The following is a 27,090-nucleotide window of genomic DNA, read 5'->3' as shown; positions in this document are numbered from 1 at the left end:
GGGAGCCTTAAGCAGTGTCACTGAAAAGCAGCCAAATCCCAGTTTGCGCTTGGGAGCAGACAAACAATAAAACTTTCCGTGATAAAGCAAGCCCTTATTTCGCCCCCTCCCCTTCTCAAAACTGACACAACTTATCAAAGGCAGATGATCTTTCTGACAGCCTGCAATTTCGCCACCCTGCACTCTAGAAGCAGAGCAGCTTTGACCTTTCCCTTGGCTGTTGCAACTCTTCCTGCTGTCTCGCTGATGATAACAAAACGCTGAGGTGGAGGTTAACTGGTGACAGGCTCAGTGTCTGGGAAGGGAAGTCCTGGTTCCCGTCTTCAATCCCGAAATTATATATATATAATTCAGTACTTGTTTTAGCATTGGACTGTAATTAAAACAAACACAAAAAAACTTGTTTGCTTTAGCTCCTAGGCTGCAGCCACGCACCCCCATCTGCTCTCCACCCCATTAGTTTTCCAGTGGTTTGCACCCAGCAGTGTTGTTTCACAGGCATGAGCGAAGTTTGTCCCTCGCCAGGAGGGCAAACAGTGACAAATGCACTCGTGTAGGACATAGGGTGCCCTGGTTCTGAGCCACCTCCTAGCCAGCACCATATCCCTGCCAAAGGCAAGAACCACTGACCACTGCACCTCACCAGGGCCCTTGTCACGCACGCCACGTACCTGTACTGGGAACACATCAATGAGCTAGGGAACTTTGCCGTCCTCGGTCCTTTCCTGAATTCCTGAGCTGCTCAGGCAGGTACTGTGCACCTACCTTCCTTGCAGGTAGCTGTGGCCATGGGAACTACGCAGGGCTAGAGGAAGTCAGGGAACATCCAGGTAAAAAACAGAAAGGTCCTTAATTACATCATCATTAAATAGGGGCAATTTAGGATGACATTTTGTGACGTGTCTTCAGAGGAGCTATACATACCAGGATTTTCATAAGCTTGTCAAGGAAATTGGACTTAGGAAGCAACCATAGGATAAATGAAAAGCCCAGAAAGCAGTCAGCAACAGCCTGCTGTAGGAAGAGAAACATTGCTCAAGTTCTGAGACACCTTGTCCTAGGCAATCTGCAACCATAAAGTGGGTTGGACAAGATTAGAGCTCAAACAGATCACCAAAAGCTAGAGAAATATTCTCAGTAATAGAGAGCAAATGTCAGCAGAGCAGACCACAACATTTTAAATGTGTGTAATTCCTGCTTATCATACAAATAAAACACAGGGGAGAGAGGACAGATTCAAAGCTGTTCTGCAAAACAGTTTGCACAAAAGGGAGCCTGGGGGCACAGGCTGAGAGATAGAAGTATGATGCTACTGCAGGAGAACACCAGCCATGACCTGGGGCATAAGCTACAGTACAGCACACAAGCCAGGAGAACCAGTCCAGCTCTGCTCAGCCTTGTGAGGGCACAGCGAGGCAGTGAATCGCAGAACAGCAGGAAGGATGGAGGGCTCTGGAAAACACTGTTGCTCAGGAAAGAACTAGTATTTTAACTAGAGACGGAGCAAAGACTGAAATAGGAACGAGAACAAGCATTGGGTGAGTAAAAGGCTACTGCAGAGAAGGAAAATAACCTGACAGACAGCTCAAATGGGCAGGAAGAGAGAGAAAGAATACGGCAGGAGACTTGCTGACAGTCAGGAGAGGGAAGCACTGACATAGACAGGAGTCTTCTGCCCCGTAGCCCGTTCAGGCAATCAGGCAAACACAGCTGTAACTGGGCAGGGGAACTGACCTGATCATGTCCTTTGTCCTTGCTAACCCTGTTACTCTACAAAACAATAAAAATTTTGGCTGCTAAGGATTTTGGGAGGGGCTACCTTTCGGTTTTTGAAAGGGCTCCAGCAAATGCTGTTTACATGATGGTTTCTTTCAGTTATTTCGCTCCTTTCCAGTCAGATGACATAAGCACAGCTTCCAGAAATGCCACTTACCAGGCAACACCTTTCAGCATTTATTCTTATTCCCAAGACTGACAGTCACAGTATCACATCATCCTTTGCACCCCTTCCCAAACTTCAATCAGCCTTTCTTCATTCTCAGCAGATGACTGCTCATTTTGTCTTACTCGAACAAGGGAGAATACATGGTTCTGTGACCCTAACCAGCAGACTGGCTCACTTCCATAAACTAAGCTGCCTTTGAAACACCACGGGACTATTCACCACTTCCAGTTACAGCCCTGTGACTGCATTTAAGCCCTGTGCCTGGCAAAGGGAACGTTTTGCATAAACGGCGATTAATCTGGCTTTAGTCTCAGCTAAAACCATCTCAGTTATGATATACAAAACAACAACCAGGAGTAGCCACTTCCACAACTCCACACAGAATGCTGTATCCGCAGTGTCTGAAGGCACTGAAGGAGAACAGAAGCACCCACCCTGTAAAAAAGCACAGCAGCAGCTTCCACATAAAGATGGACAGAAATACAGACACTACTCAGGTGGCATGTGCTGGGGCTCAAAGGCAGTTGCACATCTCTTTTCATATACACTGGGTACTCTGGTTGCACATTAACATTCTTTTTAATGCAAGGCATGTTTTAATATAAACATCCAGATTATAGAAAGTTTTATAACAATAAAAGCAGATCTATATGCTTAGATCTATTTAACAAGATTGCAAAGCCAAACACTGAGACCAGGCTTGAAAACAGCATCTCTTGTCATACAATCAAAACATTTTGCATACTGAACACAGCTTGATGCTTGTTAGGTTCACCCAATTTACCAAACTTCCAGCACTGGAAGTTTTTTCTAGCTACAAATGAGAAACAGGAATTCATCCATGATGACAAGTGCTTCCATCCTACAGATACCTCGCCAAGGGGTAGAAATACCAAATGTGATGTTTTGGGGAGTCATTTGGGCCAAGACTTTCAGCAATTACCAGATTTCTACAGGTATCTCCCCTCAAACATTCTGACTTAACTGTTCCATAGGTACATGAACAGATGAACAGAACCTCACCACTTTATTTCCAAGCATTCCAAGATTGGAAACTCTTTAAAATCATTCTTTATGTTATAATGGCTCTGAAGAAAATAAAGACATAGCTATGTTTTAAGAGTTAAGCCTTCTTAGATAAAAGGAATGAGAGATGCTAGCTTCAAGAGCAGGCCTTCATCGCGCCTATTTCAGCCCACCACCTCGGGTCACTCAGCAGATACGCTTTAAAAGCCATGTGTTCAGAAAGACAGAATGGTCTTATGAATTATTTCGATGCACTCTCTGATTTCATCCTCCTTAATCACCAGCGGCGGTGCCAGCCGGATGATATCACCATGTGTGGGCTTAGCAAGAAGTCCATTATCCCGAAGTCGCAAACACACCTTCCAGGCATCGTAGTCTGCAATTAAAGGAAAAATGAAGAGACACTTACACTACAGCAGAAAAAGTGGCACAACTGCTGCACAGGTGTGTGGGGCCAGACTGTGAACTCCCTGCCACTTGGCAGCAAAAAGGTAAATTAAAGTGTGCTCCTTCTCACAAAGGAAGCAGTCACTTCTGAGCACTGAACTACTCCCCAGAATGTGCAGCGAACATATAAGCCTGTTGCAAAACTGCAACTCATTTGAAGGGACTCACAAGTTTCCCTCCAGCTTACCAAGTATTGCTCCTTCACAGCTGAGTGCTTGAGCAGCCTTACATTTACAGCAGGGAGACATGCAAATGGGAGGTCAGAACATCTGGATAGGACTTCAGACAAAGCTACATTTGTGCCTGGATTTCAGAAGCTACATCTCCCTGCAGGACTTGAGCACTCAAGTGTATTCACAACAAGAGTTGTCTGCTCTGGCTGCTAAGTATATTTCTGATGTAATTCAAGGTTTTCATCCCTAGACACTTGTTCTCAGACATTAGCTTTTTCCTTCCTCGTACTCTCTTGCATTTGTTGTCCTCTCACTCCCCTGGAAAGAACCAGCCCCCGCCAACCCTCCCACAATCTGACAGAAACCAGTGCTCCAGATGTGACCGGTTTTCTTTTGATCAGGAGACAAAAAGAGTATTTGTTGGGAGCAAGATTCACCATCACACTTGAACATTATCAAATCACAAAACAATTCAAATAATTAAAATAATATTCACCGTTACTGAGTAAAAAAACCCTATTTTTAATAGCGCAGAGTCACTGAATACGTTTTCAGTCAGTACCGCAGTACTGCGGCCAAGATCTGAACCCCAGCGTGACACCTCTAAGCCATCCCCCTACTCCATTAAGATACTTTCAATTTAAAGAGAAAAGTATCTTTCGTGTTATGATTGTGCAGTGGGTTTTATTTCCTCACCTTTGGTTTCCCGAATGACAATAGCGTTTAGCAGCCCTCTTCCTCTCACAGAGGTTACAATATCAGATGGTGTCTTCATGAGCTCATTTCTTAGGATGTTACCCATGATTTCTGCATTTTTAGCCAAGTCTTCCTCTTCAATCACCTGAAGGAAAGACAGATCTACAGTCACCTGAAGGGCACTGCATCTGTTTCACAGACCACGTCAATATGGGTGACTCATGACTCTGCAACACAGAGACACAAAAGCTGGTGCATCCAAAGTGCCACTGCAAAGGCCGCACAGCCCAGAAGACCAGTATTAAGCCTGTACCCATTTGTGTTTACAAGAGACAATAACCAGACCGAGATTTTCTTCTAAACTAACTGCTTTTTATTAGTTGTTACTGCCAAATAAAACGAAAACCTCCAAAAACTTTTTATCTGTTTTACTCCACATATTGATTAGAGATAAGCTTTGAGTGACTTGTGTTACATGTAGGCAATTATGCAGTCACAGATTAATTAAAATGTGGACTCTAGACAAGGCACTTCACCAGCTTTTGTTGGAGCTCCAGTAGTAGAAACATGTTATCACGCTCACAGAGCAGCAGCCTCTGCAGTGCGGCACAGTAAAATAAGCCAATTTAAAAACATCTTTGTGAAATTAGTGACAAGCTCACATAAGTGCCTTGAAACTCCTCTAGATAAATTTTATTTTGGCATTGAAGACATTAAGAACACAGAAATGATGACACATTTTCAGTAAAGACTTTGGAATTTCTTTTATGTTCTATGCAAACAGTTAACCATTCCCAGTTTTCCCTTCTTACTTACAGCTAGATTTCTCCTCATAGCATAACCGATAATATCATGTATTTAAGCAAAGATAGTGTCAATGCGACACCCTTTTGTCTCTGAAAGTCAGATCTGTTAAATACACAAACCTCCAGCGCTGCCATTGCGACACGGCAAGCTAATGGATTTCCTCCATACGTAGATCCGTGTTCACCAGGCTTAATGGTCAGCATCACTTCATCGTCACACAGCACTGCCGAGACCTAAAATGTAAAGTGATTTACACATATATTTATTTAGAAGAGTAAAATTAAGTATCTCTGAAGCAAACTTCTCCCCAGGGCTCAGGCAAGGATAATTTTCAGTCTGTGGTGATAAATTACGTTTATATGCCCAGCTCTGTAGAGAGGGGAGTGTATCTGACAGTCACACAACAGCTTAATCCCTCAAATACACTCAGCTATACTGGTAACAGAAAACATCAAACTACAGCTGAGGGGCATTTCTCCAAACTGAGCATTATTTCAAGACTTTAAGCTTCAATACTCTAACAACTCAGAAATAGCTTCAATTAGCCAAAATAGTTCAAGGCAGCTTGTAACTTCCAGTCTAATCATCAGGAAATTAAGTCACTCCAAAGAGGATACAACCAGTCATGTGGGCATGCCAAACAAGCAAGACAGGGCTAGTTGCCACCCTAACAAGTCAGGTATCAATACAGGAAGCTCCAGATACCGTACAGCCACTTCAGCTATAAACGCAACATTATGTATTCTATGATTTTCACATGTTATCTCACAGGCTGGACTATCTGCACTGTAAGTCATACATAGCGAAGCTTGTAAATACCGTTTTCCAGGCACAACAAACATCAGATCTGTTTGCCTTCCAGCTAGCAGGTTTCCCATGTTAATTACTTAGAAATCATTATTCAGCATATGGATCTTCCTTCGTTACTCACAGGATATAATCCACCAGAAAGAGCTTTTCCAAGAAGGATTACATCAGGTCTCACATTTTCATGGTCAACTGCTAGCATTTTCCCTGTCCTGGCCAAACCAGTCTGTATTTCGTCAGCAATGAACAGAACCTTGACAGAGACAAAAAGAAGAAAATCCACACATAACAATGACTTTCATTCCCATTCCCAATCCAATCCAAACAATGCAGCAGTGTTGAACAGCATGAGTGAAAGACTCCTGCTACAGGACAACAAGCACACCAAGTTACTTCCTTCACCTCCTCCAAGCCCCCTGGAGACCAACATTTTCTACAGAATGTGAAACTATTGACAAGTGAACCCACTGCCCCCTCTCCAGCCTCTTTAGCACATTTTCTGTGTCAGTACCCCTGCCCTCTTCCACCAAAAGAAAAGGGAATTACAACACGGTACGTGAAGTTCTGTACCTTGCATCCAAGGATGCCCTGACAAGATACACGAACACAGTGTGTAATATTTAAGCCACCTTGTTACAGCCAATTCCTTACGTTGTGTTTTGTGCACAGCTCCCGCACTCCAGTAAGATAACCTTTGTCAGGAACAACCACGCCTGCTTCACCTTGAATTGGTTCAACCATGAAAGCCGCTACGTTGGGATCCTGCAGGGCCCGCTGTTAAAACAGACATGTGGATAAGAAAGATAAAAAGAAAAAATTTCTTCTCAGGGGTCAAATTTAGGAAACATGGAGATAAATACAGAACCTAACTCTAACCCTGGTGTTCTGCCTCAAACAACAGTAACAGCATTCATGTCAGGTAGTTCCCTCGAGTGCCACCTCGGTTCCAACATTAAAGCCTATGTCACTATTGGCCTTGAAAAAATTAGCTGGTGTGTTTGCTTGGGAAGTTACAAACCTTAAAAACTGCAAACCCAGAAAAACAGGTTATCGGATCCGTTCATAAATCACCTCAGGAATAGGCTCAGTTTTGCATTACCCCACACAAGACAAACAATTGCTCAACACTGCCCCAGTTCACCTCAAACAAAAAGGAATGGAGCCTCTCCAGAACAATTTTGTCGCCTTAAAGCAAAGTCCATGGCTACATTCTTGCACCATCAAGTTCTAAAAGGTTTAGAAGTCCACAAGACAGAGATATAATGATTCCCAGCATGAGCTCACTACAGCCTTCCTCAGTATTGCCCCATAACCTGAACAAATTCAGTTATGGGCCTGATGGACATGGATCCAAGTCTCAGCTCCCCAGAGCACATTCAAATAAAGCCGCCTGAAAGCCATTAAATGCTTGGAGCTTTCACAACGGGCAGCCTTAGGTAGGTTCAAATCTGAGTAAGCTTTTCCTCATTGCAACTAAAACACACAGACCTTTGTTTGTCCTAATCAGACTCCCAGGAAGAGAGCAGCTCTGTCCCACAAACTCGCCAGTCTCCACAGCTGACCCGCTTGTACTGAGCAGAACCAGCAGGCACAGAGGACTGACCAACTGATCACTTGCAGAGACCATCCAGATGATGGAAAAGGGGCAATGCCAACATTCCCAATGCTTTGAGACTACCTGTGTTTGGCTGGAACCCTCTTGCCTCCCAGATCCAGCACCCTGCGGCTGCCATTGAGCACCATCTGCCCTTCAACACCCACACCCACATTACAAGGGTGTGAAATTTTAGATTGATCGAGGTCATCCTCCCCAGCAGCCTGACAGGATGCACCTCAGAACCTAGGGTAACGCAGAATCATCAGCGCTTCAGTAGCTCAAGCAGAACGCCAGCCTAGTGTGGTTTTAAGGGTGCTGTGAGAAAAGCAAGGACAGGTATTTGTTTCAGAATCTCAAGTCCTGGGTTTGGAATGCATGCAACCTATCTGAACTCCCTTACTGTTTATCTGCTCTTCTTTTGTACCTTGAACATCCTCATGACATGGGAAACTAAACAAGTTTGTGTGGTTTTGGTTTTACATCCTAAAGCAAAACTGAAAATCAAAACCAATGCAAACTGACACACACTTCCTACACGTCGTTATAACATACCTATTTCTTACATGTCTGGATACATTTATCTTCATGTAAAATCACACGTTTCAAAGGATAAAATTGCGGTTTCCCTGCCTCACTGTTTACAAAAGAAACTGCAAAATGATTTCTTAGAAGAGAACACAAGTTGTCAAATACCTCAAGTGCTGGTAGGTCATTGTATGGGATCACTTCAAAACCCGGCATAAAGGGTCCAAATCCATCATAGCTGGACGGGTCAGTAGAACTAGAGATTGCAGACATGGTTCTGCCCCAGAAGTTGCCAGCTAACAGGGGAAAAACAAACAAACAAAACCCAAACAAAAACAAACAAACAAACAAGAAGTGATTGTTATAAAACTGACCAAGAGTCAGAACAGTTTATCAGACATCACAGCTTCCACTTGCTAACACATTTAAAGAGTCGTCTGACAACAGAATACTAGCATCCTCCTGCTAATTGATAGCATTTCACAGCAATGCCATAAATACATTGCACTGTTCTATCAAAAGCACGTACCAAAAATGACAGAAAGTTGTAAGACCTGGCAAGTATAGAAAATAATTTCTGTAAGCTTTGTCAGTAGTCTGGAAAACTGAAAATAACCCAGGAAGATGACATCTTTTTAAGGAAGATGCACAGATTTTACACAAATACTACTCATTAAATGCAGAAAAAATAAGTAAACACAACCCAGAATTTAGGTCCCAAAAATAAAGCTGCCGGTAAGCCTAAATCAAAAATATATTTCTGTGCATTTCAGAGTTTCAGGAGAACCCACTGGTACTTGTAGAAACACAGTGACATTGCCCTGTTCATACAGAAACGTCAGCTAAAATGCCTAGGAGCCAGCCACCACTCAGGCTAGGATAAACCTGTTTTAATTCTTCAGTTAAACCAACACACTCTCAAGCTAATCAATAATAAGGTGCTTAACAAGCCTAAGGAAGATTAAGGGTTCAACACCTTCACAGCATGACAGGCCTTTTCTTCCCCACAATTTCTTTGTGTAACTGTGACCATAGGGCAGAGGATGTTCCCAGCCCGCAGGAAACCCTGGTAATGACCGTGGTTGGTCATTTCTGCGTAGCCAGCTCCAGGCACCCCTTCGTTGCGATTTCCAGTGCACACAACATCGCGCTGCTCACAGACAACTCCCGGACACGCTGTGGGGAGCCACACACTCCTCACCCCACCGCTACGTTAGTGCTGTCTCGGTACCCCAAGCCTAAACCCTGGAGGCTGAATCACACGAAGCAGAGCAGCCTACGTGCTGGTGACAGGCTGTCTCTGCCTCAGCACACCAGTCACCGTATCGGCTCACTATAAAGCACAGAATCCACACCAAGCTCTCTGGACCGATGTTTAAAGGCGTTTTTGGTTCTGAACCTGGCTATTCAAGAGAGCATTTTATGCCAAAACACTGGCTGCTGACAAGAGAAGCATGGCTAGGTTTTTTCCAAGTACTTGGCATATAAATAACTATTGTGGTTAGGGGGATGGGGTCATAGAAATGGAGAGCATATTCAGTTTCATGAAGATGAAAAAGCACCTAGAAGTTAATGACTGAGAACAACATAAAATACATAAGGAGAAAAAGGAGGGAGAAATATATTTGTTCAAAGAATTCCCAAAAGGAGAAGAAAGAAAAATCTGATCTAATTCATCCTAGAAACAATCATGCAATATTCAGCTATTAATTTCAGTTCCCAAATGCTGTCCAATGACAGTTTAAGTTCAGTTACCACATGTACCAAGAGTCAAAACCAGTATTTGCAGCAACTGAAACAAAAGTCAATATTTAAGTAGTAAGGTTTATTCTGGAAGGTTTTATAAAACACAGAACCACTGAACAACGTTAGAACTGATAAAAATACTTCACCTGTAACCAAAGAATACAAGATATAAGTTATCTGAATTACACATCATTATTTTGCATGTAGAATCAGGACTTCCCAGAGCCCCGTATTCACTCCAACAACAGCGCTTTAACTTCCATCACCTGACAAGACCACAGCATGGCTTTACTGGGTTAATGCCAACTGCTGGAAGACTTAAAGAATGCAAAAAAACTAATGACAAGCCTAAGAGGGGAGCAGGCTTAACCCAAACGTGGAACCTATAGAAGGGGTGGCAGCAATCTGAGCAACAAATTCAAGAGAGAGGTATATAAAAAAAATCAATCGATTTGGAATAAAAAGGTACTGCAAAGCAGCATTTAAGAGCGCACAGGGACTGAGTGCACCTTCTGTGTGGCTTCAGGCAACCAGTCCTCAATTTCTGACAGCTGGAAAGGTCAGGCAGTACAAATAATCTCTGCTTTATGTATTTAATTGCTGATTTTAAAACTTTATAAACCACTGTGTTAACTACAGTTTCCTCCCTGGATTTAAGTTCATTGTTGCGCTTCCTTTGCAAAGCCAGGCAGTACCAGTAGCTTCTGCACAAGCACAACTGCCCCTCTTATCTGTTGGTGCGCAAGGGAGAGGATCTGGAACTGATTTGCCAGAGAAATTCTACACACACCTCTTGCTTTTACAATCATTTCTGTTAGGATCACATGCATTTCTTAAAGGATATTACATTTTAAAAAAACACTTACAACTCACTGTATTTAAGGTTAAAATCAACAAGTCAGAAGCACACACAGAATATTTTGTCAACAGAATATATTAAGACTGACCTTCAAGTTAAGGAGGTGCTCTGAGAACTCTAAGGTGCAAAGGCTGTTGCAGCCACAACAGCAGTTTTTTATCAGAATCACCAACCGCCAATAAGCAAGTTAAATACCATCTGTTAAAAGGCTGAGATCTGGGCTCACTATTAAAACATCAGATGTTACGGAGACCTTCATTAGACTTGCTTCGGTGAAACAAAAAACATTAAGAACACTGCAAAGTCATCGCTACAGGTACAAGAGAAGAGAGACCGCTACAGCCAGTGCCTCAAGCTCTCCCCTTCCTCAACGCCTCAACACGCACTTAACATACCTGCAAAGATAATTTTTGCTTTGTATTTCGGAATCCCTTTCACAGTGTATGCCCACTTCCGAGCCAATTTACAGGCAGTTTCTCCAGCTTCCACTCCTAAAACACACAGCAAGACCATTATCACACTTGTACACCAGGCAGGCCAATGCAGCACCAGATGTTACAAAACCGTTGAGACTCACAAATGGAAATAAAATTATTAGTTTACCTGTGTTCATGGGAAGAACTTTGTTGTAATTAAACATTTTGGTGACATACTCCTCATACTCCCCAAGTACATCATTGTAGAATGCTCTGGATGTCAGGGTCAGTTTTTCAGACTGAGCTTTCAGAGCGTTCACGATCTTTGGGTGACAGTGGCCTTGATTCACAGCACTATAAGCGCTCAGAAAGTCAAAGTACTTTCTGCCTTCGACATCCCACACATAAACACCTGGGAAAACAAAGGAATGGTCAATACACAAACAAAGGAATGGTCAATACACAAAACAAAATAAGAGATGAAGTAATACTAAATGGTATAAGCTAATGGTTACAGTGCAACCTAGTCAAGCAAACCATCCTCCCTCTTCCTTAGGGCACATTGGAAGGAGACTGACAGGAAAACAATCACTTGACAGAGAGAACATGAGTAACAAGCCAGTACAGCAAAAATCAGTGCCCAAAAAGGAATTAAGGAAAGAAGCATTTCCCACACAAAACTGCCATCCCACTAACTTAGTAAGGAGAACAAGAATATTGCTTCCCCTTCTAGTCCCTGTTTTGGGCCCTAAAGAGATGACAGGGGAGAATACTTTCACAAGAGAATGAAGAATAAGAATTGGAGGTCATAAAAGCAACAACAAAACCAACAGGACCCAAATGGTCTCAAAACTTATAAAACGACAGCTCTGAGCTGTCAAAACATGTGCTGATAAACTATTGGATTGCTACGCTGAGGGCATTTCAATATAAACCCATAAAATTTAACCTGCAGAGCACAAGAGCCCCTTAAACATAAAGGCCAGAGTAAATTTAAATCAAGTGATAACACAGGAACAGCACACAAGGCCTTACACAGAGGTCCAACAGATCTTTTCGTGTTCACATTAACACTGAAACTCTCCACATCAGGTAACAGGAGAAACAGAGTTCTTTGAAACTTTCTCGCTGAGTTGTTCCAGATAGTGAAGATTATCAGAACTCAGAACTCATAAATCGTTTTAGAGAGACTACAGTTTTACCAGGTGGCCTTACGCACAATGAACCAGCAATCTAACCAGTAATTAGATGTCTTTATTCCACCACTTATCTCTCTCTCTCCCTCTATCCCCCCAAAAAAAACAGGAGCTCAGATACGGATTAGGTCAAAATCCTTATGCCATGATCCCATCCTACCTACACCCTTCAGGGAAACCTGAATGCAATACCTTTTCCTCTTTCCAGGGCAACAGGCAGTGGGTGGTAGTTGTGGGCACCATACTTCGCCTCACGCTCAAACACATAATCAGAGGATGGAGGCCCCTGAACGGTTTTTTTAGTAGCAACCGAGGCAGCAGAACTCAGCGAAGAGTGAACACTTCGACAGAAAACAGCAATGCTCTGGGAGCGGGTCAGCTTGGAAAACATGATGGACTCCAGGTATGCTGCTACAGGTCTGGGAAAAAAAAAAAGGAGGTTAATAATTAGCACTACAGAGCACTGCAGAACAAAGGTGTGACACGACTTAAGTGCTTTTACTGCCAGGACTACAGGTTTCTCTACTCCCTGGCAGTTCGATCAAGAAAGCTTACACAAAGTACAATTGTGGTACTAACTTCAAGTAACTGTTTTTTTCTATTTAAACGTACACTCACAGTAGCGAAAGGAAAACTAAAACACGTGACTAGCCAAGGCTGTGAATTGTCATATCATTCTTTCAGCAAGTGTTCCGCTGTGCCTTAAATCATGCGTAGATTTATTAATATAAACTACAATAAGGAAGTGACATTTATCAAATGTCATTATTTGTGTGCTGACAAGCCTTTTGCCTGACAAAGACTTCCAGAAGACAAACTATGTCACAAATCAGAAAGTAAATAATAAAACACCGGAAAGAAGCACCTGACGCAAACAGCATTTAGCTGAGACCAATATCAAATTTGATCAAGGATTGATTAGTTTTAACTGAGGTCAGCTTTAAGAAGCAAAATTTCTGACTTCTTATATAAATTGCATTCTTGATTTTAAAATGTTGCCACCTACAGACGAACCACTCACTGTTAGCAGCATTTTAAGACCACCAAAGCAACAGACCTAGAGCAATTGCCTGTCAGATATTAGCAATCGTTAGAGCACTCTGTATTTCCTTAGCAAAACTCCATGGTTTTCCCTGAACACACAACCTGACAATCTGAGGACGCAATATCATGAGACAAATGCACTGGCATTTCCCAAATGTCTTCACTTCAGTAAAGTAAATGTGTGGCCATTTTTAAAGAGAAAAATGGGCATTTTAAAAGCTGCTCAAGCAAGCTCTCCTCACCGCACCACGTACTGGGCAGAGCTGAGCCATCACAGCAAAGCTGCTGGCTTTAGCAAGACCCAGAGTGGTCAGAGCTCCAGTTTCTGGCCTCACAGAACAAGCAGTATCAGCCCAAGAGGAAAATCACAGGTGACAGTGGCAGATGCTCTGACCATCAAGTACAGCCTCCGTGGCAACAGCAAACTGCAAAGCTGTGGAGCCCTGGCACTGCTGCACTGCCTCACAACGAAAGCACACTGTCAAAATTTACCAAAGTGTACTTACTAAATACTATCAGGAGAAAGTGGAGATGCTTACACAAGGGTGCCGTTATTTCAGGCTACTTGCAGAGACAGAAATATTAAGTCATGGATTTATTCTAATTCATGGATTTAATATTCATGGATATGAATTTGGAAAAGGTCTGCATGCTGGATGCATCGCCTGAAACAGAGGCACTTCTTTCAGCAGGCTGCTCCTCGCTTAGCCAAGCAGCATTACTCAAAATTACCACTCGCTTAACTTCCTAAAATTAATGGGTCAGTGCCACCCTGGCCCCTGGCACGCCTCGCGGCAGAGCAGCCAACTCTGTATCGAGCTTCGGTATTTCTGGAGATTTTCCAGACACTCCTGCAATGAAAGAAAACGCAGCTCCCACCTGCATCAAGAACTACCAAACTCCAACCTGAGATTCTTCTTCTTTTACTTCTCTCAGGCTGGAAAATCTTAATTAGAAATTTTTAAAAGCTTTCCCCCCGCCCAAGGAGAAATTTCTTGCAAATTATGCTAGTGAGGACACATCATTTTAGGTTACTTGGAGCTGAGCTGAGTGAAGCTGGGAATTACGGATGCGTCTGGAGTTAAAAGATGAATTAAAATCGGATTTTGAGGATCAGCAAGACAAGACCAATGGAGAAACAGGAGGGGCACAATCAGCGGAAAAGAAAAGAAAAGAAAAGAAAAGAAAAGAAAAGAAAAGAAAAGAAAAGAAAAGAAAAGAAAAGAAAAGAAAAGAAAAGAAAAGAAAAGAGAAAAGAAACAACCCGAAGGTATCACCAACTTCGAGGAAGTGAGAAATACGCTCGCGCCCTGCAGCGCGCAGTACCGGAGTCAGAAGCTAGGGCATTCCACCAAGTGGAAAAGGTCTTGCATCAGAACGGAAAAGCGCCTCGAAGCACAGCGGTAAAGCAGTCGGCACAGCTCCGCTCAGCTGCCGATCAAGAGCCCCGCGCCGGCGGAGAGGCAGGTACCCCCAGCGCCGCCGCGACACACCGCCCGATGCCCACTGGGCTGCAGCGCGGCCAGCACCGCTCCGGGCACCGGGGAACGCGGCTCCGAAACACCCGAGCCCGCTGCGCCCCGCACCCACGGGACCCTCCGGGCCGGCAATGATGGGACCGGACCGGAGCCCCTTGTCCCGGCTCGGCTCGGACCGCCCCTTGTCCCGGGTCGGCTCGGATCCCCTCCCTTGTCCCGACTCGGACTGCCCCGCTGTCCCTCCGGGACTCAGGGCAAGGCGGCCCAGCGGAACGGCCGTGCCGAGCCGAGCCGTGCCAAGGCCCGACGAGCTGAGACGTTCTATCCGAGCCGAGCCGAGCCAAGGCCCGACGGGCCGGGACGATCTTACCCGAGCCGTGCCGAGCCGAGCCGTGCCAAGGCCCGACGGGCTGGGACGATCTTATCCGAGCCGCGCAGAGCTGAGCCGGGCCCTAGCGCGCCGAACGTAGCCGAGGCCTAACGGGACGGGACGGGGCGGGCTGGGCTGGGCCAAGCAGAGCAGAGCCGGGCCGATCCGTACCGGTGCTGGTGCCGCCGCCCGAGGCGCAGAGCAGGCGGTGCGCGCGCCGCAGCTGTCACCGCGCCTCGCCACGCCCCCGCGTGACGTCACCGCGCCGCCGCCGCCCATTGGCCGCTGCCCGCGCCCCTCCCGCGCTCGGCCGCCGCCCATTGGCCGGGCCGCCCTACCCCAAAGCCCCACGCTCAGCCGATCGGGAGCGCGCCCGGCACCCCCCGCGAGCGGCGTCCCCCCGCGCCGAGTCCCGGGCACGCGCTCGTTTCGGTCCGGCGGCGAACCCCGGCAGTGTCTCGCTCCGTTTCGCCCCTCGCTGCCGGGCTGCCCCGCGGCTCCCCCCGCTCCCTCCCTGTCCCGCAGCCGTTCCGCCCCGGTCGCCGGCGCCGCGGGGAGGCCTTTTGCCGCACACAAGACGTGGCGCCCTGGCTGGGAACGCGGAGCCCGCATTCAGAAACGCTCGTGGCTCGCCCGCCCGCCCTCGGCGCTCCCCCGCGACCCTGGTTCGCTTGCCGGTGCGAGGAAAAAAACCGTTTGTCCGTCACCCCCGGGTGTCTTAGACAGACCGGCTGGGCACGGGCAGGAGCTGAGATTCCCCCAGACCCGTGGGATTTTCCCCAGTGAGAAACCCGGGTTTAAGCTGCCCGTCGGGGTTTAATTTGTTTTCGCTTTGGTATTTCATTAGCGTGGTAATTATCAGCTTGCCGAAGTCGTGCTAATGACGCCTTCTACCCGTTTAGCCACAAAAATAAGGTGCTGGGAGCTACGTGCTTCACATCGTTCACAGACAACTGAGGAACAGCCTTTTACCTGCCTTTTAATGCCGTCTTTTTCAAGGACGCATCCGATTGTTTTCCATTCATGCAGCCGTGTGTTTTTCAGAGGAAGAAGAAAAATGTAGATAGGACAGAAATTGCCCGAAGGATGAAACAGCACGGATCATAGGAGAAAAAATACATCTGGAAAATTAAAGAATGCAAACTAAAGGCAACCCAGATCAGTTGCTGAAGCGCTGAGTCTTCAGCTCCCCGTGGAGCTAGAGCCCTACTGCCCTGAGATGCGATTTCAGGAGCCAGGCATCCAGCCTCCCTCCCAGGAAAACAGCCATCGTGCAGCCAAGTAAACTCTGCAGAGTCGTGTCTGAAACGCAGAGCTTCAAAAACAAATAAACAAACAAACAAACGAATGACCCTCGGGCAAGAAAGGGCTTGCTTTCTTCTGAATTCTGCCAAGCCTGAAAGAAGAAAAAGAAGTTTATGTGCTCGAACAGAGACATAATATGGAACATATAGGTACTACACGTACATGTATTTTTTAAATCTGGCATGGACTGTTTCTGAGAGTTCAAAAATCACAAGTACAACATAAATGTCAGGTGGTATCTAGTTATTCAGCACACAAGAGAGAGTGACCGCAAACCCCTGCTGAATGTAACCTTGATCAGTTTTACATAGGATCAGCATAGACCTGTTGTGGCTGCTTTCATTTTTCCTTTGGTTTTGGCATCTATAATCAAGACACAGAAAATAGCCACCTTTCTTCAAGTTGGAATTTTAAATTGCTCACAGTGTGCACAGTGGCAGCTCTTACTGTAGGTCTCGAAGCCGTTGCTCTCAGCCAGATGTAGTGTGTCCTGTGATTTATAAAAGGAAAGCAGAAGCTTAATGTGTACTGTTTGGTTACCTGTAGGTACCTAAACGACTCCACATAACAGTAACTAAAATGTGAAAAAACAGAAGACATGAAATTTTCACATTTTACAGTAATTTGCCCTGCAGAAAAGAAGAAAATCTTGACCTACTTGAGGAAGAAGGGTTATTATATTCATTCTGTTTATCCAGAAAATGTAATTTGACATCTAAGTAAACCATAAAGTTATAAGAAAGAACAAGTTAAGTCATGCCAGTTGTTAGGAGTAATTCTGCAGCTCTGTCTTTGGCAGAAATGCTTATTGAAGTCATCAGGAATTAGGCATGTGGAATTGCATCCTGGTTATTGTGGTTATTTAGAGGTAGGGCAAATACAAGGGAATTACAGTCTTTGTCTCCCAAGGGAGTTACGCTGCACAAACTCGCTGTGCGCCGGGGATTAACATGCTGCTCGTGGGAGCTACTGCAGGCACTGATGTAGTGGCAGAGTCGCAGGACCCTTTCTTGAATTTAACAGTATCCCAGGTCTGCTGCAGCAAGTATCCAGAGTGCCTCGATAGACAATGTTGAGGCAATGCAGCACCAGCTTTTGATTCTCTGACAGCACAGTAGTTTCTTACTCAGCTCAGAGGAAGCATTCCTCACCTCAGAGTGAGAGCCAGAGCAGTCACAAGGTTGGATATGGAGTTCATCCAAGTCAGGAGGCTCAAGATGCAAATTCATAGTTAGCTAAAATCAATAAGAGTCTGTAGCGCTGTCAGAAAGATAGTCCTACCCTTCTTCCCATCTCTAGGAAAGCCACAAAGGTAGTCCTCACCCTTTCTCCTCTTGTTGAAACTGTGGTGCCACTCAGCAAAAAAAACTATGCTTCTCCAAGCCAAAGCCAGATTTTAAGGCAGACCTATTGGTGAGCACATTGCCCTGCAGAGCTCCACTACAGCCCCAGCCTGACAGCTGTCCCAGTACTCTGTCCCGAACAGCCTTCCGAGAGTGTCACACACTCTACAGGCCAGCCTTGCAGATGTTTGGGTCATCTCTGAGCAAGGATCAACGAGAACAATAGGTGGTGATGGGACTTCTGTACTATATGGGGACGCAGCTGTGTAACATCCCTTCATTTGCCTGCAGTTGGAAAGCATCTGGTGTAACACTAGCTTTGTGCCGGGGCAAGACTGTTCTGTGATAGATGTTCTTCTGTTTGAAAGCATGGTGCCTGGAAGAGACCCAAGAAGAAGGTGAAAGTGCTTTATTACTGCGGTGATAAGACATGGATGGATGGATGGATGGTTCCAGGGATTCTCTATTTGTTCACTTCCATCTTTCATTTTCATCAATGAGAGCTGAATGCCATGCTGCTTTTGGTAGTACCTTATGTAGAAAAGACTTTTGATGTCCCACGTTTGTGTTATTCTGGTTATTTACTCACAGCAGAATTCTACATTAAGACATTTCTTGCAGGAGAAGAAACATTAGTCTTTCCTACGGCATAGCTAGAACATTTTACAGTACTGTGTGTCAGAAATAGGAATAACAAACTGTAACGTGTGCAAAGCATATCTGCCTCTCAAGTTCAGTTAGTAATTTCTTTTTTAGTTGATATCTTTGAAGATAGCTTCGGAAAGCAGAGCAGAGCCCTCTCAGGACAGTGCTGTTTTATTGGGTGGATGTTAGTTAACCCAGCCTGAAGCACCACAAGTAACCCTTAGAGCTATAGTCCTATTGCAAGATAATCCTTCAGTTACAGTTAATAATTATCCACCCTGATTTGTATGTTGGCTTATTTTACAAAGACGTCAACGATATTCCGCTTGTTACATGACAGTATGGATAACTGAATTATAGACTCAAAATAGTTCAATTTATTGTCTTCTGCTAAGCATTGTTCCCCATGTTTGAACTTACATTCAGTAGTTGACTTTGCAGCTCTTTGATGTCTATGTCCAGAGCTCTCCACAGATGAGGTAAGACATTTTACTTGTGTGTGAAACCTAGATTTAAAGGTAAACAATAAGCTCTTCTATTTCTCAAACTTGCAGTTATTTAAATGAAAGAGCGTTTATTGTTTTGGTTTTTTTTCTATATCCCATTTCTTGCAAGCATTACATTCCTGGGGCATCACGTTACCAAGAAAACACAAATAGGAGAGAGTTTTGAGAAAGGACAACTTTCAGATATACCAAAACACATTAAAAGAGCTGTGCATCTTCAGCTCACTAGCGACTGGATTTAGATGTTTCTCTACTCCAGACATGCACCTCTGACAGTGGTGTACCTGCAGTTCCAGCAACAAACATGATCCCAGCATGAGATTCCATGAGAGCAGAAAGTGGGCAGCAGTCTGAGAAGTCACTGGACCCTGGTAAATGGTATTTTCTAGCATAAAAAATCAGAAATTGTTGAAATGAAACACGAAGAAAATTGGAGTGAGACAAAGTCAGTTCAAATTTCAGCTTTCAAGTGGCCTTATCTTTGAGCTTGCTTCTTCCTTGTACAAATGTATCTTTATTTGGATCCTGCAGACTTTCTGCTTCCTAACTTCCATTCTTCATTCTTGGATTTTATCAGGAGAGTGATTTCTGGAAAAGACAGCTACTTTACCTGCTCTCCAGCCTTTCAAAATCCGACCCAGGTGGCAACCATGACTGTTGTGAGAGCACACAGAAAATGAACACAAATGCATCTAACTGTGTAATAACTATAAATAGCTTGTCAATCCGGTGAAATCTCAGGACTGAGCATTGAACATCTGGATACACTTTATCTCAGGATCTGGAAAAACTTGTCTCAGAATTCTGCCCCGCACATCTTCACTGGCCCTGCAGATGAAGCGTTTGACATTGCTGCAGCAGATTGCTGACCTTGCTAAATGGCGGACACTCGTCGCTCAGGGCCACAGCGCTCTGATACTGAAGATCTTCCATAATGCCTGACGATGTCACACTGTAACTGGGCATCATTGCCCGGTGTAATGTGAGGTGACCTATGGCACCATCTGCCACATGTTGTTCGTGTGGGATGACATGGTGTCAGCTCCTGAACTTCCCAACCAGGACATTAAAGTAGCCTCAGATTTCCAGAATACCACACAATTTCAGAAAATTACAGCTTTCTTGATACATGTTAGAACAAGAGACCTTGCTTTAAAATCCATTGTTTTAAAAAATCTATTTCATAATTATTGTTTTCAAAAATCCCACAACATGAGATATCAGAAATACGGAGCGTGCTGCCAAAAGGAAGGAAGACCTTCAGAAAGCAGAAAGTACTTACTCCTTAGCTATCACATGGCTGTTCCTTAGAAGGGACAAATAAACTTGTAAAAAGGGACAAATAAAACTCTAAAGCAGTTCATCCATTCTTTGCTCTCTGTGGTTGGTTTATCCTTTCTTCAGACTAATGCTCTTCTGTTACAATTCCCAGTGAAATGCAGCATTTCTTCAATTCACCAGTACCTGTGCCTTCGTGTGATTCAGTGGAAGGACTAAAAGGATAGAAAAGCTGTCAGCTCCTCACAAACACTAAACAGCTCCTGTGGACTGAAGGGCAAAAATGCCAACAAAAAGGCTAAAGCAAACCTGTGACGTGCAGCTTGTAAATTAGTTGCACGCATCATTGCCTTCCCCAGAAATTTTACCGAGCACACTTCCAGAATCAGGGGCCCAGAGCACAAGCTTTCCACATCAAGAAAGTTACATGAAGATCTGTTCAAATTGAATTCGGCTGGTATGAGGTCATACTGGAAAGCAAAAAATGTGCTCAGGTCTAGTGATGCCAAGAGTCCTGTTATCACGGTTTCTGCAGGAGCTTCTCACCCACCAAATATTTTTGCTAGACGTCTAGTCTGCCAGAGATTTGTAAAGCTGCTGAAATCAGACTTCGGTCTCATTCTTGACTGTTATGTGGAATCGAAGCAAGGCTTCTCAATCATTCCGGAGTCATCTGGCCACTAGTGGGCTGATGAGGCCATTTAATGGATCGGCTGTTGTATTTTGTGAGGCCTTTGATAAAAACATGGGTACTTGACTTTCACTGGTTTTTTAAACGTGGTGTAAGCTGGCCAATTGCCCAAGAGGTGGGCTGTGAAACAAGGTGAACCAATGAAAAGGGTCTAGCTGCTGGGGCTGATTGTACTGGGGCTGGGTTTGCACCTACCTATCATCATATGATGTGGGATTAGACATCACATCCTTAAAAGGGTCCAGTCTGCTTCATAGTCTACAGGAAAACCGCCAGTTGGGATCCAGCCTGCAGGGACTGACTTTGAAACAACTGCTCTGTGTCCTGCCGTGGAACCCTCCCAGTCGGCACCTTCAGCAGTAAGAGTAAGGGGCTCAGCAACAGTGATCTGGAGCCTGCTGGGCAGCTGAGTAAGGGAACAGCCCACCCCACGCCTTCCCGTTTGCATCCCCTGAGCATCAGCTGCCCCACACAACACAGGTGTATCTGTGGGTGCTGATGGCCAAGAGGACTCCTCCAGAAGGCATTGCTACATCCTTTCAACAGAACACAACCAGTGGGACTTAATGTGCCACAGTGACCAGCAAAAATCAGTGGTCATGTTTCTGCTGTTTCTGACAGAAGCAGGACGCAGTAGACGGCCTCTGAGCTCTCTGCCTGCCTTGTCTTGGGTCATTCCTGTCTCTCTCCAAATGGTCCTACTTGATCTCATAAGGAGGAAGTCTACAGGTTGGAAAACAGGGGATTCTATCCTCAGTTCAGAACCTGTGTGTAGATGGCACATAACTATTACAGATGTTCTAGCGAACAATGAGACAGAGAGAAAGAGAGGGAGGGAGGGAAGGAGGGAGGGAGGGAGGAGAGGAAGGAAGAAGGAAGAAGGAAGGAAGGAAGGAAGGAAGGAAGGAAGGAAGAAGGAAGGAAGGTAAGGAAGGAAATGGACTTCAGTTGATTTTCCAGTCATTAATTACACCGCAAATCAAACTGGTTTTCTTCATGAAAAATGCTTCATCACAGACATTTCATTAAATAGATTTTATCTTTTGTTCCTCAATGTATCTATTCATTCGGTATTTAATTTCTTCAGACTTTGGAAATGCAACTGCCTGACTTTGGAGTTTTTTAAATACAGAACTGGAAGTCTAATTAAATGGACATTTCTAACATTTCCCTAACTGTGATGCCGTGATGTTACACACACACACACACACTTCTTTCATTATTGGGTTAAATTAAGCTGATTTCCAAAGCACTTTGTGTTTCCGGGACCACTAATATTGCCTGTGCAGAGAGAGGGTATGGAACAAGCACTAACTTTTTGTCCAGGCATGAATGCCATATGAGTCAAGAGCTTTCCCTTTCTGCACTGAAGCACAAGCATGTGCTTTCTTGCTGTTCCATGAAGCACCAAGTGTGTGCCACTGCCAGAGGTGAGGTTCCAGGTGCTGCCCCAGCTGCCACGCTGCGGTCTGGAACAGAAATGGAAGAGAGCGTAAAGCAAAGCTCTGCCCAGAGCTGCCTGACTCAGGCTCGGTAGCCAGAGGTTTGGGCAGCCTAAAACCCAGCTGTTCCTGCCTGCCTGCTCCCTGCAGCACCATCATTAGGGACCATATGGCAGGAATGGGGGAAGCCACTGACTTCCCTGCTCTCTCTGGAGCATTTGAACTCAAAACTCTGTATTAATTTAATATAGATGTGTTTTTTTGGTTTCACACGTGGGATGTACTTGTGATTCCTTTAAACATCCATATTCAGCTGTGAGTAAAGTCAATTTTTTTTGTCTGCGCTTGAAAATATTGCACAAATCTGTATTCTGAACTGTTAGAGAAAATGGATACTCAGCGGGGCATTTCTGAAAGTGTTACCAGTGCGAATAGCGCAATCTGGACAATGCGCCGCTTGATGGCAATGCTGTTTCCAGGACTGCTCTGGAGTTACAGCTGCAATGAGCAGCCAGTTCGCACAGCCCTAACTAGCAGCCAAAAAGATCACCCACCTGAGCATCCGCCCCCTCAACAAAGCTGGAGAGGAAGGGGCTGCCTGAAGGGCTTGGAAGCACTTGGCCACAAAGCTTTGGTGTCCTGGGATCATAGCCATGAAATCCACGTTTACACTGAGGGAAGAGAACAAATCACATGACAAATGACAGGGCACCAGTCTTTTTTCCTGCAGAGATTTCAGTGCTCTGGCAGCTGACAAACTGTTCTGTGCTGTGGGAACATCTTAGAGTGATGGCCAAATGAAATCAGAACCAGCGTTTGCGTGCACGGTGGTGGAAGTCACAAATAGGCAAGGGGATTTAGGTCTGTGGGGTCCTAACTTGAGGCAGGAAGATGGGCCACAAGAGCTTCCTGGAGCCCTTGTCTTTTCTGGGGACCTGAGCTCCAACTGACTTGAGGCAGCCAGGACTGGACAGCCGGCTTGTCCGCAGCACTGCAATCCCAATAGTTCGGACCAGCCGGGACTGCTGACTGAGTGGCCAGAAGACAAGGCAGCTCTGGACGTGTGCTGAGCAGTTTGTGATGACCCCTGTCTCTTGTAGATCTAACTTCAGTCAAATTAGGATTAAAAAGTTACTTTAACTAACCTGCAAGTAAATATGTTCATGCAGCAGTTATGACTTCCAGAACCATGACCTGAGGCGAACCTCGTGTTTTGTTAATAGCTACACAAACAATCAAAAAGGCACCGAACGCCTCCTCCTTGGCATGGAAAGACAAGTGCCGATGATCTCAGGCAGGGCACAGGCAGCAGCTGTTTCCCACACCTGGCCTCGTGGGCTTCAGACCCTCACTGCCTGCGAAGCTGGAAGTTAGGAAGGCAAAGTCCATAAAGAGGGGTATCCTGTGAAGCCTGTCCTTTCAGCTGGCCAGAGGAGGTGGGATACCACCTGCCGTCACTGACCACCAAACAGGGCCATTGCTGGGATTCACACCTAGCAGGGAATCAGCCCGGGAAGCACACACTCCTTTGTCCAGTAGAATTAAAAACAATTCAACATGGAATACTTTAAAAAAACCGTGTTATTTAGACAAACACAGGAAGAGCCAGATTAGGATTTATGAGCCAAGTGTTTTGGTTGGAGACCAATGTGGTACTTTTAAAGCACTGCAAGATGCAGTCTTGATCAGCGTGTTCTAATAATTTGGTGAAACTGCATGAGACAGATTTAAACCAATTATTTCCCATCCGTTCAGGGACAGATAAGCCCCCAGCTAAAATTCCTTTTCATTCCGGTGCTTGTACCAATGAAGATGAAATGTGATTTTCCTTTCTAACAAATGCTCCAAAAAAAAGCAAAAACCAAAAAGCAGTTTCTCTGTTGTGGAAAATAGGTCTCGGCATGCTGGAAACTCAGCGTTATTTATTTTCTACCACAAATGCCCCATTTCTAAAGAAATGAATAATGTAATCATTTCTCTGATTTATGGTTTCTTTTCTGCCCCATTTTTAAAGAAATGAATAATGTAATCATTTTCTCTGATTTATGTTTCTTTTCTGCCTCATTTGGCACCCACGCCGTGTTACTACGAGAACAACCGTTGTCTGCACAAAGAACGATCTCGAGGCGTCTCGTCCAAAACCTCCGAGTCACGGGGAACGAACCGAAAGGGAACGCGGAGATGCCGCGTGCGTTATCAGCGACCGAGAGCCCCCCGCTGCCCGGGCAGGACTTCTCCTCGCCGGAGGACACGGAGCGCGAGGAGCGCTTCCAGGAGGGGCCGCACGCGCGGCTCGCGGTGTCGGGTCAGGAGTCGGACACGATCACAGAGCCACGCCGGGCACAGCCGGCTCCTTTTCCTGGCGAGCGCCCCGGGGCTCCGAGCTGCCCGGGCAGCAGCAGCGGCACCGGCGAGCGCTGAGGCCGGCAGGGCTGGAAAGCAGCTCGGCGGAGACTCGAGGGGATCGGTGTCAGGCACGTGTCCCATCTCCCGCGCCTGCAGCCACATCCGGAGCGTGCGAACGAAGTCCCGTGGCTGCAGCGGCGTTGTCAGCGGTGCCCGAGGAACAGCGCGCTCCGCTGAGCGCCGCGGGGCGAGGGACAGCGCTGGGCCCGGGGGCCCCGCAGTCCTCGGAGCCCCCGCACTCCCCGGCGTCCCTGGGGTCCCCCCGTCCCCGGAGTTCCCCGCCGCTCCCGGGGTCCCGCCCGCGACTCAGAGGTGCGGGGCGTAGAAGGGCCCGAGGTAGGCGGGCCCGAGGAAGGGGGCGAAGGGGCCGCCGCCCAGCGGGAGCAGCGCGGGGAGCGGCGGCAGCGGGGGGCGCGGCGGGGAGCGGGCGGCGGGCAGTGCGGGCAGCGGGGCGGCGGAGGGGCTGCCGGGGGACGCGGCCCCCTCGGCGCCCGGGTGCTGCTTCTTCCACTTGGTGCGGCGGTTCTGGAACCAAATCTTCACCTGCGTCTCGGTGAGGCTGAGCGAGAGCGCCAGACTGAGCCGCTCGCACACCGACAGGTACCGCGTGGCGCGGAACTTGCTCTCCAGGGCCACCAGCTGCTCGTAGGTGAAGGCGGTGCGCGCCCGCCGCGGCTTGCTGCTCGCCCCGCATCGCCGCCGGCCCCGCGGCGAGCTCGGCTGCTCGGGGCCGGCCCCGCACGGCTCCTCGGGACCGGCCCCTGCCGCCCCGCACGGCTGCTCCACACCAGCGCCTCCGGCCCCGCACGGCTCCCCGGGACCGAGTCCTTCGGCTCCGCACGGCTGCTCCGGGCTGGCTCCTCCGGCCCCGCACGGCTGCTCTAGACCGGCTCTGGCCGTCCCGCACGGCTCACCGGGACCGGCCCCGTGCGGGACCGCCTGGGCGCACTCCTGCTCCGCTGCCGCCGCGCTGCGCTCCGCCGGGCAGTGCGCATCTGGGGAGAGACGGCGGGGGTCGGGGGGCACCGCTGGCACCCCCACACCCGACCCTTCTCCTCCGAACCCCTGAACCCAGCCCTACTCCTCCGACCCCCGCAAAGTCAGCCCTGCTCCTCCGAACCCCCCCAAACCCAGCTCTTCTCCAAACCGCCCCGAACTGGCCTCCTCCTTCGAACCCCTCCAAACCCAGCCCTTCTCCCCGCTCCCCAAATCCACCGCGGCAAAACAAGGGAATCAGTAAAATAAAATCTGTAAACAGAGGCGAACTGCCGCCCGCCGAGCGAGCGCCTCTGCCCGCGGTGCCACCGCACCTGCGGTGGGGGAGGGGGGCTGTCGGTATGGATTTGTTTCCAATTAAAAAAGAAGTTATTAAAGTCCCCCTCTGAAGCGAAATAAATCCCCCTGCCCCCTCCCGGCGCTAATGGAGTTTCAGATTTGCGAGGGCTGGATCGATAGATGTCATCTATTAAAGGTAAGTTTTAATCGAACGCTGTTGGGCTCAGGCCGGGGGAAGGAGATCCGGGCGGGCACCCGCAAGCTGCGGGCGGCAGATAGGCGGGCGGCGGTAATGGGATATCGATCAGCGGGAGCTGAGGCATCCTCCGCCGGGGACGGCTCGGCCACCGCGTCCCGGGGCCGGGACCCTCCCGCCGCTGCGGACCCGCCCGGGGGTGCGGCCGGGGGCACGCGCGGACTCGTCCCTCCCCAGCGCCGAGGCTCCGGCACGGCTCCACGCCCTTCCCCACGGGAGGAGGATCCCGCCCAAGGGTGCACCCGGCGGGACACGCAGACTACTCTTCCCACGGCCGAGCCTCCGGGCACGGCTCCGTCCTCTTCCCGCGCTCTCCCGCGGAGCCTCGAGCGCGCTCCTACCATGCGGCTCCGGTTCGTTCCCGGCGCTGCCGGAGGCTCCGTCCCGTCCCGCCGCGATCGCTCCAAAAGTTTTGTCCCGCTCTCCCGCGCGGGAGGCGCCGCCCGGGCCGCGGCTCCTGCTGAATTTCCGCGGGTCCAGGATGTCTAAGATAGAGAAGGAGGTTTTACGGCGGGTGGGGGCCGCCGCGGCCCCGCGCTCCGGGCATTGGGGCATCCCCTGGGCCGGCGGCTGCAGCGCGGGCGCGGAGCTGAGTGAGCGGCACGGGGGCGGCGGGCAGGGCGGGGGCGGCGGGCAGGGGAGGGGGCAGCGCAGCCATTGGCACGCGGCCCCGCGCCCCCTCCCCGCGCTGCCTCCGCGGGGCGCCCGGCCGCCTCCTCCCAGCATCCCGGCGGCGGCGCCTTCCCGTTACCTGCCGGGGGGGCGGCCAGGAGCCCCGGGTGTTCTAGCAGTGCGGAGGTGCCACGGCACA

At 47.6% G+C, this 27,090-nt stretch overlaps 2 protein-coding genes across 3 annotated transcripts; both read right to left on the bottom strand.

Moving 5' to 3' along the window:
• Positions 1–2,953: 2,953 nt before the first annotated feature.
• OAT (ornithine aminotransferase) lies at positions 2,954–15,424 on the bottom strand. 2 transcript variants are annotated; one of them, XM_054071508.1, is made up of 10 exons: positions 15,304–15,424; positions 12,433–12,659; positions 11,232–11,456; positions 11,024–11,119; positions 8,192–8,319; positions 6,553–6,675; positions 6,026–6,154; positions 5,214–5,327; positions 4,288–4,432; positions 2,954–3,347 (listed from the first exon to the last, which is right to left on the bottom strand). In XM_054071508.1, the coding sequence occupies exons 2-10, from the start codon at positions 12,629–12,631 to the stop codon at positions 3,187–3,189; spliced, it is 1,320 nt and encodes a 439-aa protein (XP_053927483.1). In that variant the 5' UTR covers positions 12,632–12,659; positions 15,304–15,424; the 3' UTR covers positions 2,954–3,186. The 2 variants fall into 2 exon arrangements, with proteins under 2 accessions (XP_053927483.1, XP_053927482.1); XM_054071507.1 differs by lacking the exon at positions 15,304–15,424 and adding an exon at positions 15,133–15,287.
• An 8,515-nt stretch (positions 15,425–23,939) lies between these two features.
• NKX1-2 (NK1 homeobox 2) lies at positions 23,940–26,854 on the bottom strand. The gene is made up of 2 exons (XM_054071013.1): positions 26,621–26,854; positions 23,940–25,743 (listed from the first exon to the last, which is right to left on the bottom strand). Exons 1-2 carry the CDS (start codon positions 26,832–26,834, stop codon positions 25,055–25,057), a joined length of 903 nt encoding a protein of 300 aa, XP_053926988.1. The 5' UTR covers positions 26,835–26,854; the 3' UTR covers positions 23,940–25,054.
• Between the last annotated feature and the right edge of the window lie 236 nt (positions 26,855–27,090).

The sequence above is a fragment of the Cuculus canorus genome, chromosome 7, assembly GCF_017976375.1.
Source record: "Cuculus canorus isolate bCucCan1 chromosome 7, bCucCan1.pri, whole genome shotgun sequence".
In the NCBI taxonomy this organism is placed as follows: Eukaryota; Metazoa; Chordata; class Aves; order Cuculiformes; family Cuculidae; genus Cuculus; species Cuculus canorus.
Note: the sequence above shows the minus strand (reverse complement) of the source record. Positions and strands in the feature narration are given on the sequence as shown.